Consider the following 18,972-nt stretch of genomic DNA (forward strand, 5'->3'; position numbering starts at 1 on the left):
GAAATATGTGCTCTCAACAATCATGTCTTTTGAAACAGCAAAATTAACCACCCTTGTGCCATTATCATTCGAAATGTTATGCAAACTTTCTTTCCCAATTGTAGGCCGGAATGCTTCCTCCTTCCCTATCTTCGCATTAAAATCTCCTATGATTAATTTTGTATCATACTAGGAGAACTCATCTCATAGTTGATATAGTTCTTCATAAAAGCTGTCTTTAACAACCTCTTCAGTGTCCTCAGTTGGTATTCCACCTGCCGGACAACACTATAACTGATAGTCAGTCACTAATGAACCTTATATCTCTGGTTGCGTGAAGCACTTTTCTTTGTACTGCGAAACCTGTTCCGAAATTGTGAGCTTCCGCACCTCCTTAGAAAAATGTATAGTTACCCCTCTTTATGCTACCCTCCCCCTGCCACCGAGTTTCTTGAATAGCTATAATGTCTACATTGTATCTGTCTAATCCATCTAATAACGTCTGAAACTTTCCTGGCCTGTTCAAACTTTCAACATTCTATGTTCCCAACCTGAAAGTTCCTTTCGGCCTGAATCTCTTCAAAGTAGGTTCCGCCCGGAGATCCAAATGAGAACCTAATTTACCTTCGGAATATTTTACTTCAAAGGGACCCATGCCCATTAATGTTGTTGATTCTTGATGAATAGATTTGATAGCAAGAGAAGAAGCAACAGGGATGGTTGAAGCAACAGGGATGATTCATCACGCCATCGCCTGCTCCCCACCGGCTGTCCGCGACTGCTTATTTTTTGTATTCGCAGCTACCCTTCATATCTGAAGGCCGTATCCCCTACCCGCAACCTGGGGATGCGCTGTGCCGTGGTGGTAGGGGCCAGCGAGGCAGACAATCTTATGGCTAGTATTTTTTTGGTTTCATAAACATTTTATTTTATCCATTATTACTTTTATGTTGTAATTTCATGTAATGACGTGTTCCATGACCTTGGAGATTTGCTCATCAAATTGGCCCTACAGAACTAGACATGTGCAATAAAAAATGAATAAAAAACAAAGAGCTTGCAGAAGAACATACTTTTTTTCACAGTATCAAAGATGAAGACGTCCTCAAAGCTCTATAAGTGTGCAGTTTAAGGCTCCTGTTTACTACACTTTATTGCACCAAATGATCATTCCTCTCATGTCCCTGAATACTGACTATTCCTCCTAGGAAATTCTATATATACAAGCAAAGAATTAGTATGAGGCACTTCAACAACAATGAAAACCGCAGCACAGCACAGATTACGAATTAATTTTGCAAAGTGCCAGTTCTTGGTGAAAACCGTTGATTTTCTTGGACATGTTACACAGTGTGGACAAATGTGATCTTATTCTGAGAAGATAAAAATAAGTTCTAAACTCTTCTGAATCAAAAACTATTGCAGAAATATGGAGTTTCCTTGGACTCCTGGGATACTTTAGGATGTTTACCTCATACTGTTTTACATCTGACAAAGCTGGCTGTAGAAATTTAAAAACTGTTGAAGTTTAAAAATTTTCAACCAAAAGTACATAACTGCACTACACAGAGATGAAAGGAAAGAAGGCCTGGGAGCTGCGTTATTGCAAAAATCTCCTGATGATGACAAATTCCACCTAGTTCCTTACATAAGAAAAACACTGCATGTTCTTCGTGTCAGACAATATACAGGGTGTTACAAAATGGTATGGCCAAATTTTCAGGAAACATTCCTCACACACAAAGAAAGAAAATATGTTATGTGGACATGTGTCCGGAAATGCTTACTTTCCATGTTAGAGCTCATTTTATTACTTCTCTTCAAATCACTTTAATCATAGAATGGAAACACACAGCAACAGAACGTACCAGCGTGACTTCAAACACTTCGTTACAGGAAATGTTCAAAACGTCCTTCGTTAGCGAGGATACATGCATCCACCCTCCATTACATGGAATCCCTGATGCGCTGATGCAGCCCTGGTGCTGTCCACAATACGAGCACGAAGAGTCTCTACATTTGGTACCGGGGTTGCGTAGACCAGAGCTTTCAAATGCCCCCATAAATGAAAGTCAAGAGGGTTGAGGTCAGGAGAGCGTGGGGGCCATGGAATTGGTCCACCTCTACCAATCCATCGGTCACCGAATCTGTCGTTGAGAAGCGTACGAACACTTCGACTGAAATGTGCAGGAGCTCTATCCTGCATGAACCACATGTTGTGTCTTACTTGTAAAGGCACATTTTCTAGCAGCACAGGTAGAGTATCCCGTATGAAATCATGATAACGTGCTCCACTGAGCGTAGGTGGAAGAACATGGGGCCCAATCAAGACATCACCAACAATGCCTGCCCAAACATTCACAGAAAATTTGTGTTGATGATGTGATTGCACAATTGCGTGCGGATTCTCGTCAGCCCACACATGTTGATTGTGAAAATTTACAATTTGATCACATCGGAATGAAGCCTCATCCGTAAAGAGAACATTTGCACTGAAATGAGGATTGACACATTGTTGGATGAACCATTCGCAGAAGTGTACCCATGGAGGCCAATCAGCTGCTGATAGTGCCTGCACACGCTGTGCATGGTACAGAAACAACTGGTTCTCCCGTAGCACTCTCCATACAGTGACGTGGTCAACATTACCTTGTACAGCAGCAACTTCTCTGACTCTGACATTAGGGTCATCGTCAATTGCACAAAGAATTGCCTCATCCATTGCAGGTGTCCTCGTCGTTCTAGGTCTTCCCCAGTCGATAAGACGCCAATCAATTGCTTCGAATGTCTTCCTGTCGGGACACCTTCGTTCTGTAAATCTGTCTCGATACTGTGGGGGCGATATTGCCCCGTGCTAATCCATACATCAAATGGGCATCTGCCAACTCTGCATTTGCAAACATTGCACTGACTGCAAAACCACGTTCGTGATGAACACTAACCTGTTGATGCTACGTACTGATGTGCTTGATGCTAGTACTGTAGAGCAATGAGTCAACACAAGCACTGAAGTCAACATTACCTTCCTTCAATTGGGCCAACTGGCAGTGAATCGAGGCAGTACAGCACATACTGACGAAACTAAAATGAGCTCTAACATGGAAATTAAGCTTTTCCGGACACAAGTCCACAGAACATCTTTTCTTTATTTGTGTGTGAGGAATGTTTCCTGAAAGTTTGGCCGTACCTTCTTGTAACACCCTGTATGTCCATCTTGCTATACTTTCAGCAGACTAAGTGAAGTAGTGTAAGAGTGTCTGTTGACTTTAAGTGCAATACTGTAGAGCTCAGTGGGGTTTCATTCTTCATGGAGCTTACAATTACAGTCACAACCACCACTGATGATGTGAAATTAACACGAGATGATGAAAAAGCCCATAATGGAACTGATAAGACGTGATAATACTCCCTTAAGCTCAACTTCCGTGATAGATTTCCAAAATGAACAAAAAAGAAAATATCACTAGATGTCTGGGCCATGTTGACAATGGATGTATTGTCGACTAAGAACCGACTGGCAGATAGTGATGAAGTGAACATGGTGTACCTCTTGGTATGCAGTAGTCCATCGTATGTTCACAGGCATGATGGGCATTGCATAATTCTGTCAGGCTGGATAATCTCAGAAGTTGAGGCAAAATTAACTTGGAGAACACTGACTGCAATCTTGAAGAATTAGCTGAAGACGACTTGGAAAATGACAAAAGTTGACAAAATTGCACTATGAGGAAAAGTGGCATTTTGCCAAAAGATAGATGGAAAAAAATGGCTGTGCTCCTTGAAGCAGATGCCAAATTATTCAGTCCTGATGTAACATTTCCAGCAACATTTGTTACCCACCATTGGGTTCCCACCAGGAACTTGCAACTGATGTATAGAAAACCTTATCACATTCCATATTTCTTTAAACCCATAGTGAAGGTACTGGTAAACCAGTAGTTCTAAGACAGAATTATAGAGGAACGAGTGAGTCTGAGGGCGGCACCAACAGTGCTCGTACTTAAGAAATGAGTATATGGGGACAAGTGCATCATTTCTGGTTTGACTATGGGTAGCTGAATTAATGTATAGTATTTGATGTATCTCCCTTACCAAATATTACAGACAGCCTGAACAACATTGGATGATGCAAGTATTTTACTACCACGGATCGATGTTGCAACAAGGCCTTTGGATTAAAAAATTCCCCAGAGTGATTCCATTGTCTGCTAGATAGTGAGTCACGAGGACTCAAAGTTATTCAACATAGAATGGGTGATACAGATTAATTTCAAGTACAGGAAGATAGTATGAAGATTGGTCACATGTTGGTCATCCACTAGTCTTCACATTTTTGTAAGATACGGCGTCTGAGAAGCATCCACTCTTAAGCTTCCAAAAATAGTGGTGGTAGCAGGTCCCTGTTGAGGCTTCCTTATTTTCCATAACGCTTATGAAGCTCAATGTCCAGACAAAAACCATGGTGGCATGTCTATTGTGGAGGTCATATAAAAGTTCATGAATGGATAAGACTAATTGGATGAATTGGAGAGTCATTATCAATCATCTTACAACTACTGAGGGAATAATTACACAACAGCATATTGTTGGTCGGTTGAGGTTTTAAATGTGTGAGGGTTATCCATATTGCTACTAAATCTACAATGTAGATACTGCACATAAAGGGTTGCAAGAGATTAGATTAGATTAGTACTTGTTCCATAGATCATAAATACGAAACTTCATAATGATGTGGAACGTGTCAGGTTACTAAAAGGTGTCTATACAAGATATTACATTACACAAAATATTACATGACACTCAAATTTGTGAGGGTTGGGAAATTACCCACTTACTATATCCAAAAATTCATCTAATGAGTAGAATTAGTTGCCATTAAGAAATTCTTTTAATTTCCTTTTAAATGCTATATGGCTATCTGTCAGATTTTTGATGCTATTAGGTAAGTGACCAAAGACTTTTGTGGCAGCATAATTTACCCCCTTCTGAGCCAAAGTTAGATTTAACCTTGAGCACTGTTCATACAAATTTCATTCAATAAAAGGTACAGCCAATTGCTCATTGTACTTGTAGTCATCAGTATGCATTGGACTCAACACTGTATGTCCACAGAGCAGGGGGGGGGGGGGGGGGGGGGGCGTGCTTATGGGCACTCAACATCGAGCTCATCAGCGATGTCCACAGAGGAGCAAATATAAACTACAGTGAATAATAGCGTCTGTGTGATCCTTGGCGACATTTCTGAGGCACAATAGTACAGTGGGCTGGAGAACACAGAAAAGGAGTTGTGACTGTGAGGTAGGCAGGCGTGTAGTCATGCAGAAATAGAACTATTAATGCATTTTTTTATAGTCCAATCAGAACTGTTCTCAGTGTTTTCAAGTGATTCATAAGCTGGCAGATGCCAGGATTCTGGAAAAGTCTGTAAGATAACTAGTCTACAACCAGACTCAAGCACATATGGGGTGATCCCAAAAATAAGGTCTCTATTTTTTTTAAAAATATAGTGAAATGTTTATTTACAATAAACTGCATATAGTTTTGAAGATTGAACATTTTTCTATTTTTTCCATATAATCACCATTTCGATTGATGCACTTTTGTAAATGCTATAACAGTTTTTGTATGCCCTTATCATAGCAACCCGACACCATGCTATTGAAGAAGCACTGGACCTCATTTTTCAATTGTCGTCATCACTGAAGTGCCTTCCAGCCAAGAGTTCTTTCAACTTGGGAAACAAGGAAACAAGTGGTAGTCACTGAGTGCTAAGTCCAGACTATAATGTGGATCGTTGATGGTGCCCCATCCAAATTGTTGCAGAAGGTTCACAGTTTGATTGGTGATGTGGAGGCGAGCATTGTTGAAGAAAAGGCTTACGCCCTTGGTCAGTATTCCTCTTCTTCGGTTCTCAATTGTCCATATGACTTTTCTTTCTTAACACCTGACGATACCTGTTGGCATTTATTGTTGCCCCAGGAAACAAAGTCAACCAACAATATAACCTTTCGATCCATAAGTTCAGCTGCCATTACTTTACTGGCAGACTGTGTTCTTTTGGATTTTTGCGGCACGAATGAATCAGAATGGCACCACTCACATGACTGTTGTTTGGTCCCAAGTGCGAAGTGGAAATCTCAGGTTTCATCAACTGTGACTACTGGATCCAAAAGGTTATCTTTTCATCTGCTTAGTATTGAAGAAATTGGTGGAAGTTTCAAGGTGTTGCCATTTGTAATCTACTGTCAGTTTTCTTCGGACCCGTCTGAAATTTTGACACTTCAGTTAAAAGTCCAGTGAATGGTACTTTGAGAAACCTCAGGAACAATATTGCAGAGATTTCAGAGCTCATCAGGACTGATCCGCTTGATCTCAAAGCACAAGTAACAAGAGTTCCATTACATTTGGCTGCCAAGCCAAGACTGAAAGCTCCAGTGAATGTGCAGTGGTTTCTACAGAGAGTGGAGGAACAAGAAAAAAACAGTGTGGCCAACCGCCACACAAATAGTTTTCCTGTGGCCCCAGTGCTTTGCACACCTTACTTTTGAGATTAATCTCATAATTAGTCCAGTGTTCTTGATGGCATACCTTCATTGGTGAAATACCTGCTTCTGAAAGAAGACTATCAACATGGCTTGTGCAGAAAGCTCCAGTTGCAAGGTGGACTCCATTGTGCTGCATGGAGCCCAGCAGGCCTAAAATGGAAGCTGCTACTGATCCATATGGGACACATCCATTGGCTGATTGAGTTAAAATAAGCGACTTGTAAACTTTTACTTGAAACTGTTGATCTGCTCTCCAAGATATCTTTCCAAGAAAGCTCATGGAATCTGATATTTATATACAAGTTGTCTTGAGCTGCTTTATGTGTAGTATCCATGTCAGTCTGTTTTCAAACTACAGTCTTACAAAGCAAAAGTTGTACAGCATTTCCAGCAGTAGGTTATCCAGATATAATTCTGGATGTGTGCGGGTGGGACACATTCTGCAGGACATAACATAGGATTTTGTAGGGCAAAAACAGTAACCATGATTTTACACACATACCATGTCTTACACATGGGCAGTTGCAGATGACAATCTGCTGATTGTTGTGTCATAGAACTACAGAATAAACAGAAGTTATGAACGTACAAGGCCATTGATACATTTGGTCCCACAATAATGGTAATTGGCAGCTTTTGACTCTAAGAGGTGATCTTCCAATAACCATGATTGTTGTAGTACAACACACAAGGTGAAGAAGAGGAACATCAGTGAGTTCAGCTATATAGCAGGAATATTTATTACAATTACATTGTATTAGTGCTAAAAGAGGGGAGGGCAGTTGGGGCAATAAAAGTGAGAGCCGGTTCGGTTGGATCACTGTTTCTTCCGTAGTTTCCCCACAGGACTGGTGTGATATCCACACTATTCTAATATAGGGAACAAGGTCAAATGACACTACAAAATAGGTCTTTCATTTATATAATTTCTTTTCTTTCTCTCTGATGGATTTTAATTTTTGTTACAATTTGATGGGCCACATAGATGGGTATCAGAATGCCTCGATCTTTCTATGCTGCAGTGCTTCTACCCCTTTCCCCCATTAACTGTTATTTGTGTGAGAGTCACTTAAAATACAGGAGGAAGATGTCCCCGGAGGGGGGGATTCTCATCTTCAGCTAGACCAGTGATGGATGGGGGCGGTTCTCCAGTTGCATCAGCAGGCTGGTATGGGTGGTGTTCATACGAGGACATAATTTCTGGCTACAATGGTTTCTAAAACAGTATTGGCTAATATACCAAGTATAACTTTTGGGTCATTCCATATCAATTCAACCAATTTGAGAAAATGTTCCAGCTGATAGTCTCAGATTTGGCTGAAATTTAGCACACCAATGCTACCAAGTGTGGAACACTCATGTACAAAATTTTAAGTTCTCCTGCCAATTAGTTCCAGAATTATGACTTGTGAAAGAATGTGGCATCTGGCAATCTATCTTCAGACCCAACTTCAGGTCTTAATAACTTTGGAACTATACATCACAGTCCAGTGAAATTTTTATAACCCAGTAACATCCACTTAGAGAAGACACTATGAATCCAAACACCAACAACATACTTCTGAGGGAAAATAAAAAATTCCAAAATATGATTAAGAAAATGTAATACGTTAAAAGGTACATACTGTAGGTGCCCTCTATGCCAAATATAATCCACTCAAAAAGGGTATAAAGATTGTTGTGGTAAGCTTAATGTGGCCTAAACACACACAGAACTCATCTTGCCCATATCAGTCACACAAACAGTTACATACACACGAGAATACAAAAATTTGAAAAATTACCTGAAAAACATGGGTTTTCTAAGTGTGGTAGCACAAAAGTGACAATATCCAAGCCAAATTTCAAACACCGCATAAGCAGACCATAATATAATATGTGGCAAAATTTCAACTTGTTATTGCAAAGGCATTTGTGTACAATAAAAGTTGACACAGATGTATTTGGTCACGTTTCTTTTAACACGATTTAGCAAGTAATAGTGATGATGCAGAGAGCTTGTTTCAGATAAAGCTGCAGCAATTGTTGGGAACCATTAGGCAACAGAAAGTTAAACAATGGTAGTTTTCAGGGACAGAATAAGTCATTGTTAGGCAGGAACAATAAAGGAAACAAGCAACAATTACAGGTTACTCATGTTTTAAGATTCTAGTTCAGACTGGTCAGTACTGTTGTGGAAGGTCAGTAGGGCAGCAGAAGAGTGTACTAGTGGTGCTTTTGTTCAAACAAGTTGCAGTATTGGTAGAGCACAAGAATCTGAATGTCATAAAACAACATATGGAACAAAATGTGGCATTCGCTTTGCACTCTATGATCTGGATGAATCAGACCACGATTTGTTGCTATGGAGATCCTGGATACACCCTGTGGGCACAAGAAGTACAGTTCAAGGAAACTTTAGATTTGTTATCATCATATGAAAGTGTTTCTGGATAATTATTCTTTCCTACAAAGAACTTGTTTCGCATTCATAAGAAGACAGTGAAGTGTAGTCTCAGAGAAATTGATATAAAATCAGTATTGGAAGTGAATCAGTGCATGGGACTTAATATGAAACCAGGACAAAAGTTACGTTCCAGGTGTGTTGCACTGCTAAAAAATGAAGAATATTTTGATAATTTAGATGATATTGATGAAGAGTATCAGCCACCTACCACCACAGCAGATGAGCAATTAAATACTTCAGTGACTGCTCTTGGTTTGTCTCCCATGAAGAGACACAAAGTTGGGAAAAAGAGATAGGCCCAGCTATGGTAGAAGAAAACTACAAGAAGCTCAAATGGAATTAAAACACAAAATAGCTGACACACTAATGGTGGCAGAGGAAGAACTATCTGCTCCAAAGGAACTGAAATAATGCCAGAAATGCTCTGATTTGGACAAAATTGTGCATGATTTGAAAGAAAAATGTGCCATATCCACACAGCAGAAAAAAGTAGCTATTCTTACCCTTGCACCTTCCAGCTGCTCTATTGACTACACTGCAAAGGAATTCAATGTTTCTACATATATGGTAAAGCAAGCTCGGAAAATAAAAGCAACCCAAGGAGTGCTTCCGCAACTGGCTCAGGGTAAGCAATTGAGTTCAGAAATAAAGGTGCTGGTCTCAGAGTGTTATGAAAATAATGACTACAGCCGAATAATGCCTGGAAAAAAAGACTATGTAACGATGAAAATGGGCAATGTACGTGTACAGATGCAAAAAAAGACTGTTGCTATCCAACATATCAGAAGTATATGTAGAATTCAAGGAAAAGTATCCCAATACCAAAGTATGTTTATCATCTTTTTTCAGTCTTCGGCCAAAATGGGTTGTGCCTGTAAATGCAAGGGGCACACCCAATGTTTTTGTATGTGAGACCCATCAAAATGCTAAGCTGATGTTTGCTGCTATAAAGGATTCTGGTCTGGATTACAAAGCTGCTAGCGTGTGACATCAGTTCCTACCAGTGCACGATACACAGCTGTGAAAAGTGTCCTGGTAAGGCAAATCTTGCAGAACACATGAATAACAAACTGTATGGTGAACTCCTTATGGATGACGATGAACTTGTTTCTTATAAACAATGGACACACATGGATCACCCAAGTCTTGAAACAAAGCAAAGTACAGTGGAAGATTTTGTTGAAATGTGTTGTCAAAAAACGGACAAACTGACCACACACAGCTTCACAGCAACAGCACAATCAGCTTATCTCCAGTTTTGTAAGGATAATTTGAAACAAGATGAATAGTAATACTAGACTTTTCTGAAAATTATGCATTTATAGTTCAAGATGCCATCCAAGGATATCATTGGGACAACAGTCAAGCAAATCTCCAGCCATTTGCGATTTACTGTAGAGGTGAATCAGGTGACGTGTCTGTGATGAACCTGTGCATTTTGACTGTTTAATTCATGATGCCATTGCAGTTCATGCCCACATTTGCACTGTCATGGCATATGTGAAAAACAAGCTGCCTCACATACATTTTGCGAAATACTTCAGTGATGGGATAGCTAGTCAGTACAAAAACTAAAAATCTCAAAAATGTATGCATGCATTACCATGATTTTCAGATTCACGCAGAATGGAATTTTTTCGCAACAAGTCATGGTAAAAATGTATGTGCTACAATTAAGCGCATGGCATCATGAGCTAGTCTGCAGCACCCTACAGAAGGTCACATTCTAACGCATCTTCAATTATTTACCTGGGTACAGAAAAATATCTCTGGCATTCAATCATTCTATGTTTCGAAATGTTTAAATCAGTCGAAGAGTTGCTAAAAAGCAGACTACAACACGTTAAAATTGTTGCACGCACAAGGAGCCATCATCAGTTCTCTCCAGCGCACTCTGACAATGTGCAGATGAGCAGACTGTCCAATTATAACTATAGGTTCACGCACAACGTGTGTCTTCACAGTGTGTGTGACTCAGGATTCAGAAGTAAAAGCAGCAACATACAACCAGGTTGCTATGTTATTGCTGTTTATGGATGACAAATGGTACTTAGGATGTGTTGCAGGGTGCTGTGAAGCAGAAGGTGATGTATTTGTGAACTTCATGGCACCAACAGGACCAGTGAGATCATTTCATTGGCCACATTTGGCAGACAGGTGTTGGATTCCTTTTGAACATATTCTTATGACAGTTCCTGTTCCTACCACTGCGTCAGGAAGACAGTATAATTTGCCACTGAATGTACAGAGTACAGTAGCTAAAGTGTGGGAGAACTTCTGCTCGAAGCACAATCGACTGGTTTTCAGCAGTTAAGGTGCAGTAAACATTAATGACAGGTTGTGTTAATCTGCCTATATGTTGTTGCTTAGTGATTAAACAGTTTTGGGAAAGGATAAGAAGAGCCAGAACAGTTTGCAATATTTTTTTTACAAAATTGTGTTGTGGAACAATGGCCACATCACCAAATATATCTATCAACTTTCATTGTACACAAATGTCTTGCAATAACATGCTGAAATTTTGAGATACATATCATTATGATCTACTTATGCAGTGTGTGAAATTTGGCTTGGATACCACTTGTCCCTTTTGTGCTACCACACTTTGAAAGTCCATGTTTTCCAGGTAATTTTTCAAATTTTTGTATTTTCGTGTGCATGTAACTCAGTTTTTGTGACTGATATGGACAAGATGTATGTTTGGGCCACATTGAGCTTACCTAAAAAAAATTTATACCCTTTTTGAGTGAATTATATTTGGCATAGAGGGTACCTACAATATGTACCTTTTAACGTATTACATTTTTTTCAACACATTTTGGAATTTTTTTATTTTCCCCCAGAAATACGTTGTTGGTGTTTTGATTCATGGAGGGTGTTCTATAAATCGATGTTACTGGGTTGTAAAAAATTCACTCGACTGTGTGGAATAGTTCCAAAGTTATTAAGACCTGAAGTTGGATCTGAAGATAGATTGCCAGATGCAGGTTGTAATTTCCGGGTCACACCACCTTCTTTCACAAGTCATAATTCTGGGACTAACTGGCAGGGGAAACTAATACTTTGTACATGAGTGTTCCACACATGGTAGAATTAGTGTACTGAATTTCAGTCAAATCTGAGACTACGAGCTGGAGCCCCTGGTTGAACTGACATGGAATGACCCTTTTTACACTCTTCTGGCTGAGTATGACATTATCCACTGGCTAGCTATAACATCAATGCCATACAACGTCAGTTTATCTACGAGCATATTGTGAATCATGCAGTCCAATACCTTAGATAGGTAGAACAAAATACCAACTGGAACTATTTTGTTACTTAATGCTCGTAAATTTGGTGAGTGAACATGCAAATGGCATCCTCAATAGAGCAACTCTTCTGAAAGCCAAACTGTGAGTTGCTGAGGATATTACTGTTGCTCTGGTGGGATACTGTTCCACAAGACATTACCTTCTCAGAAATTTTGGAAAATGTCACCGTTCTTAAAGAGTGGTTTGATAATGGCATATTTCAGTCTCTCTGGAAGAATGCCTTCAGTTAGTGATGCATTACATATTTTAGATAAGACAGCAGTTCTTACAGTGAACAAGTCTTTAGTAGTCTATTGGAAAAATAACCAAAATCAGATGAGCTTTTATTTTTGAGAAAATACATAATTTTCTTAATTTTGGAAGGATAAGTAGGTGATACATTTATATGACTGTATTTTAGTGATTTTTCTCTGTAACTGTTTGTCCTTAAACTTTCTACTATGTTTAAGAAATGATTTTCAATATATTTGCTACCTGTGACTCATTTACAGCCCTTCCATTTAGTTCAATAATGATGTTATCCTGTTCTGTAGTTACTGATTTCTGACATTACGTGATTACGTGTACATATTCCCTGGTTTTTCCCATCACCCCCCCCCCCCCCCCCCCCCCCGGTTTAGATAGTCCATCAAAAACTGAACACAGATCAAGTGTGAACAGAGGACGAAGGTGTACTGAACTGCAGAAAAAAAAAAAACAGATAGAAACAGTGAATGATGCAAGAAGAAGCAGAGGAATAAACGGCAGCGTAGCACAGCAATGGCTTTGTGGTTAAGTGGTCCTGGTGTTGGACTGCTGAGCAGGTGAGCCGAATTCAAAACTCACTCGTGCCATTTACTTCTTTTTCTTTCCCAACATTATGAACTCTCTGATCGATCATTGAAATGTTTGTTCTCTTTCTGTAGTCTTGGCAGTTGTCATGCTATACATTGGTTATTGAATACGAGTCATGTGGTAGGAAGTAAATGTAATGAATAGTGAGAGCAGGCGAAATATCACACAGACATCTCACAGAAATGAAACAACAAATAAACAGGTGTAAACTATGTTACAACAAAGGAATTCATGAGTCAAAACTTCCAAAATGGAACAAAACTTCAAAAACTTAAGAAACGTTTGTTTTGACAGAGTACACAGTAACTGTGCGATTGTGAAACCGTCACATTCATTTGTCGCAGCTTATGTGACAAACTATTATGTTTTCTCCATTTCCTTGGGAGTGATCACTTTCACATTCATGCAAACACCTATATTGGATAAAAATCTCTCGGTGTACATGCCACGTCAATTCAGGATAAAACTCCAGTGCACTCTACCAGGTGTTGCTAAGTGCACAGACGTTGTCCCTGTTAAAGTTATTATCGCTAAGTCTAATTTTGACAGCTTCCCGGATCCGACAAGGACCACCTCGGTCCCGAGATTAACCATTTGACGACTGTTTTCAAGAGGAATGGTTACTCTGCCAGTGAAATTAAATTTGTATTGTCCAAGAAAGTGAGACACGATGCCGTCCATAAACAAGAAGAGGACTGACACATAGCGCGGCTTCCATTTTGCAGTGCTACAATGAGCAAGATAGGCAGAGTCCTAAAGAGGCAAGGAATTAAACCAGTTTTCCGACCACCTAGGAAAATTAAGGAAATGTTGAGACCAGTGAAAGATAGTCCTGGCTTAAGGGTGCTGCGAATTTATAGTATTCCTTGCGAATGCGGCAAGAATATCATGGGCTAGTCGGTAAGAACTGTGGTCGACCGTTGCACCGAGCACCAGTGCCACCTGAAATACAGGTATTTGGTAAAATCAGCGGTGGCTGAGCATAGCCTGCTTAACAAGCATAAGATTTTATTTGAAGAAACCACAGTAATAGCCCACACATCGAATTACTGGGAGTTGTGTGATCCGGGAAGTTGTTGAAATTAGACTTAGTGATAATAACTTTAACAGAGACAACGTCTATGCACTTAGCAACACCTGGAAGAGTGCACTGGATAAAGAAAAATTGCAGAGGATAACTTCTCACACTTTACCTCCTGATTCAAGGGATGGCACTGCAAGCAATGCTGGATAGAAATTACATCTATGGAAGCAGAGGGCACCACTTCACTACGTGCCATATCGCCGTTGCTATGGCGAACTCCAACCAATCAGAAGCTGTCCTTTGCATATAAAAAGTGGGAGCCTCGCTAGTTTACGACAGTCAGTTTTAGCCCTGACGACGACCCTGGAGATAGTGGTCAAAAGCTTGGAGTTTTATCCTGAATTGACGTGGCATGTACACTGAGAGATTTTTATTCAAGAAATATGTCACGAAAGACTCCATAGCCACCTACATTGGGCAAGGAGGCATATCTCACTCGCTTATGAGTCATACAAATAAGTTCCATCAATAAGAGATTCCTATCATATGAGACACTGTCGCTAATGTCATATGAAACATCAAATGCGTTTACCTATGGAAGATTTGTTGCCTTGTCATCAAATGCTTGTGGTTCCTATTCAAAAGTCACTTTCTTTTGGCTGCTAATAGAGTAGTCATGCAGAATCAACTGTCGTCGTAGGTCCCTCCAATATACCTCACTGTTGCAAGCACATGTTACACCACAACACAGAGACAAATTGAATAATGAGCATAGCTTTGAACACAGTTCACTCGCTTGACTGTCCAACACTAACTATTTCACCATGGCCACATTTCTCTTCCTGGTTTCTCTATATTGCACTTCTTGTTTCTGGACCATTCATCTTGACCTGAACCATTTTGTTTGTATTTTGCTTTTTTCCCCACAGTTCAGTACACCTTCTTACTGTTTTCATGTTTGTTCCCTCTACTTGTTCTTGCCAACAAATACATTTCTCTTTACCTTTCACAAGATACTTCAATCCCCCTAGTGATCCATGGTTGTTTACATAGTTGTACAATTCCTTTTCTGATTAGCTTATGCAGACAGTTGTTCAAATCATAATATGAATTTATCGTGGAACAGATGAAAGTTTATGTTAGCATTTGGTTCATTATAAATTTCATCACAGGTCATCCTTGTGAAGTGTGCTCAGACACATTTATCCTGGAGTCTTTAATTATTCCAATTGATTTTCACTGAGGAGTACCCATAGTGTAAGGCCCTATCTTAATTTATGCTAACTAACTGTGCATCACGATCAGCGAAAACATTTGTTACTGTGTAAACAGCTATTTTCTTACCCTGAGTTTCAACAATGAAAACACTGTCAATTAGGGTTCTATTACCTTTAACCACCAATGTTGGGAAGTTAATTTCAGAGATGAAATTTTAGGGTGAAAATAAGGTTGCTAGGTCATTTTTCTGGTCAGAATACTTTAGAAAATCTATACTGAAGTCCTCAAAGATTATTAACTGTTTGCTGCTGTTGACAGACAGCGTAGTAAGGAATCAAACAGTTCCAGATTTCCCATTGAGGATGTACATACAGTTACAATTAAACGTGAACCATTTTTCAGTATTAATTCTTAAGGACATGTTCTATGTGCTGATCACTATAAAATCTGCTTGTGTGTATGAGAGCACAGACCAAAGTGCTATATATGGCAGGAAAATGACCTCACCTCCTGAATTACCAAAACCACTGACAGCAGGAAACCTATCTCTTATAGACACTTTTAACAGGAGACTGAGGGCCATCTGGAGGCAGATAAAGGGTAGCAACATGAAGTCTCTTCAATGCCTAAAATCAAGCCTTTGAAATACCACACTGGACAAAGGATGGTACTAAACCATTATATCACTAAGGGTAAAATGAAGTATTCAACATAATTTCAGATGCCCCGTCTAAGACAATGAGTTATCACAAGTCAACGTTTAACTAATAGTACTACTACCCAACACAACTACCTTTCTTCCTGTGGATGAAGCCCAATCCTCACAGAGAGGCCCCAGAAAGGCTGTGTTTGTGACCCACAATGCCAGGACCCATAATGGTAACAAACACAGATATGAAGAGTCCCCAAATAAAAGGAGAAGTATCAGGGAAATAGGGTTCCTTCAATACCCATACATAGACGGACATACATACATACTGTGATCTCTGACTATACATGGGAAGCTGCATGGTAGCCATGACACCAATAGCTCATGTTGTAAGCCACTGGCATATTATTTTAAGAGTGATTGCATATGTTATACACGTGGCATCTGTAATGTTTTTGTTTCTACACACTAGATTTAATAGCAACTGTGTTCTCTAAGAACATCTCATTTAAGTATTATGGATGGTACTGTAGATATTGTGTGCTAGACCTACGTTGGTCTAGTGGAGATGATTTGTGTATTGAAGATGCCATTCTATTTTAGACTTTTTTCAAATGACACTTGTGGTGATGAGATTGATGTCTAACATAGCCTGAGGTCCACTTTATGTTGCAAGGCGATAGTTCATGTGAGAGCTAACGAAGCTAATGAATATGTTATGACAAAAAGATTTTTTTATGAAAACAGTGATCTGTGCCGTAATATAAAAATTTCAGTATGTAGATACTGCTATGGAATTATAGTGACGATCAATATGAATTCTTTCACGAAAAGCTGAAAATAGCATTTAATACTGTTGTCACCTATCTTGAACACTTGCACATATCAGCTCCCTTGTACTTCACCTCCTCCCTCCTACGTAAGAACCAAGAAACTAACTGTGAGATTGCCAAAGCATTCATTAATCACAATTCAAAAAATCAACCCCTCAAAGTCAATAACACTATTTCTAAAATTTTTCTCTCAAAGAACCAGGATTGCAGAATTTGTTCATATTAACACATCAGACTTCAAGAAGATAAATCGTCGACAGGCTGAAAACTTTATTTTATTACTGGTGCGAATCTGCAAAACCTCAACACACAGAAATAGAACATACCCTTAATAGCGCTCGCTGCCGCAGTAACATCTGGATGACACTTTTTCTTCTGAGATATAAAATACTTTTCACTGCAATCATGAGTCCAGAGCAAATAAAAATTGGCCCGACGAGCCACATGTGACCTAAGTTAGAAAATAGGTACCCGTCGGCGTCTCCGAGAGCAAGCACGGTTATTACGGCCCCCATCACAAACAGGACTAAAGAGAGAGCAAAGTAAGAATATGAGGTGCAGTCACAGTGCCCAAATGTTGAAGGTTCCGGATACAGCTGATCCATTTGTCTCAGCCTATGCCGCAAATAGGCATTTTCGAGTACTGATGACATGTCCAACGAACGATATAATACACCTCAAACAAATACACTCTGGCAGCTGTGAGTGGCAAACGCATAAAATAACGTCAAACTTGACAAACGTTTCAAGGCCATTAATGTTTTGACGACTGTGTTGACATCTTGCGACACTGCAAATTTAAGCAGAGATAACTGCGCGTACACCAGACTTCTTCAGCAGATTACACTCTGATTAAAGGAGAACTACCACTTTAGAACTACCGAGAACGAAATCCTGTAATAGTGCTTGCTTAAAATTCTATGATTTTCATGAGCGTGTCAGTAGTCCTAGAAATGTAACAACCCACAGAAAAATGGATTGATATTTTTGACTGTTTATTGAAATAGAAAACACACCTCGTTAGCCAAGAAAATTTCAACATGCGGTTAGAACACAAGAACAAAAAAAAAAGTTTACATTGTAGCGGAAATTTCTGATACCTTACACAAATGTTCTTCAAATATCAGTGGACTGTTAATTAATGGACCCAAATAACACATTAATATTACGCATGTATTACAAAGATCTTCGACTTCTCTTTTTTTCTTATCCGAGGTAATTTAATGTCCAATAATTTTTTGGGCATATAGGCATGCTAGATTATATTGTGCCCATGAAGAACTCGAGTGACGGTATTACGAAATCGCTGATCCCTCTGTGCAACAGTTAACTGTGAACTGAAACTTTCCTCAGTTGTTTAAAATTAAAATCGCTTTTAAAGGCCCGTCAACACGAAACGATCTGTCTGCGCACATCACATCTGCGCAAACAGATCGTTGCTTGTGGACAGAAGATTTGCACCAAACTGAGGTGTGTGCAAACCTGGAAGTTGAGTCCGGTCCACATGCAACGATCTGTCTGCGCAGACATCAGCGCAGATGTCTGTACATGCAAAAGATCGCTGCAAATCAAGGTAACTGCAAATGTGGTGTGTTCAAACGACACAAACCCCAATCTACTACTCCCCCGCCATCTGTCGGTATAGAAAAGAAATATCAGTGGCAAGCGACTACGCTCCCTGCAATTGTCAAAAATTTAATTAAGTTATTTTGAAATATAGAAATGGAGGAAGTTCTGTTGTGGTCTGTGTTCGCAACTTGTGTTGCAAAAAACATTCAGACCAACCGCAGGAAACAGAGAAAGTGGTCAAAATGGCGTAGACAGTGGCTGCTAAAGCGAAAGCAGTTTTCTCACGTAAATTTACTACGAGAATTGCAGGGCGAACCTAACAACTGGCGAAATTATTTGCGGATAGATGTCGAAACTTATAATTATCTCTTAAAGCTTGTAACCCCTCATATTATGAGAAAAATACTTGTGTGAGTGCTACAGAAGAATGCTGAAGATCAGATGGGTAGATCACATAACTAATGAGGAAGTATTGAATAGGACTGGGGAGAAGAGAAGTTTGTGGCACAACTTGACCAGAAGAAGGGATCAGTTGGTAGGACATGTTCTGAGGCATCAAGG

At 39.6% G+C, this 18,972-nt stretch overlaps 1 protein-coding gene across 1 annotated transcript in view; it reads right to left on the reverse strand.

The window, feature by feature from the left end:
- Positions 1-18,444, reverse strand: part of LOC126334973 (uncharacterized) — a 67,848-nt gene extending 49,404 nt beyond the window's left edge. Inside the window, exon 1 of the mRNA XM_049997762.1 lies at positions 17,169-18,444. Coding sequence (XP_049853719.1) covers positions 17,169-17,495 — 327 coding nt within the window. The 5' untranslated portion in view covers positions 17,496-18,444. The remainder of the gene's footprint in view (positions 1-17,168) is intronic.
- Between the last annotated feature and the right edge of the window lie 528 nt (positions 18,445-18,972).

Source organism: Schistocerca gregaria, chromosome 2, assembly GCF_023897955.1.
Source record: "Schistocerca gregaria isolate iqSchGreg1 chromosome 2, iqSchGreg1.2, whole genome shotgun sequence".
In the NCBI taxonomy this organism is placed as follows: Eukaryota; Metazoa; Arthropoda; class Insecta; order Orthoptera; family Acrididae; genus Schistocerca; species Schistocerca gregaria.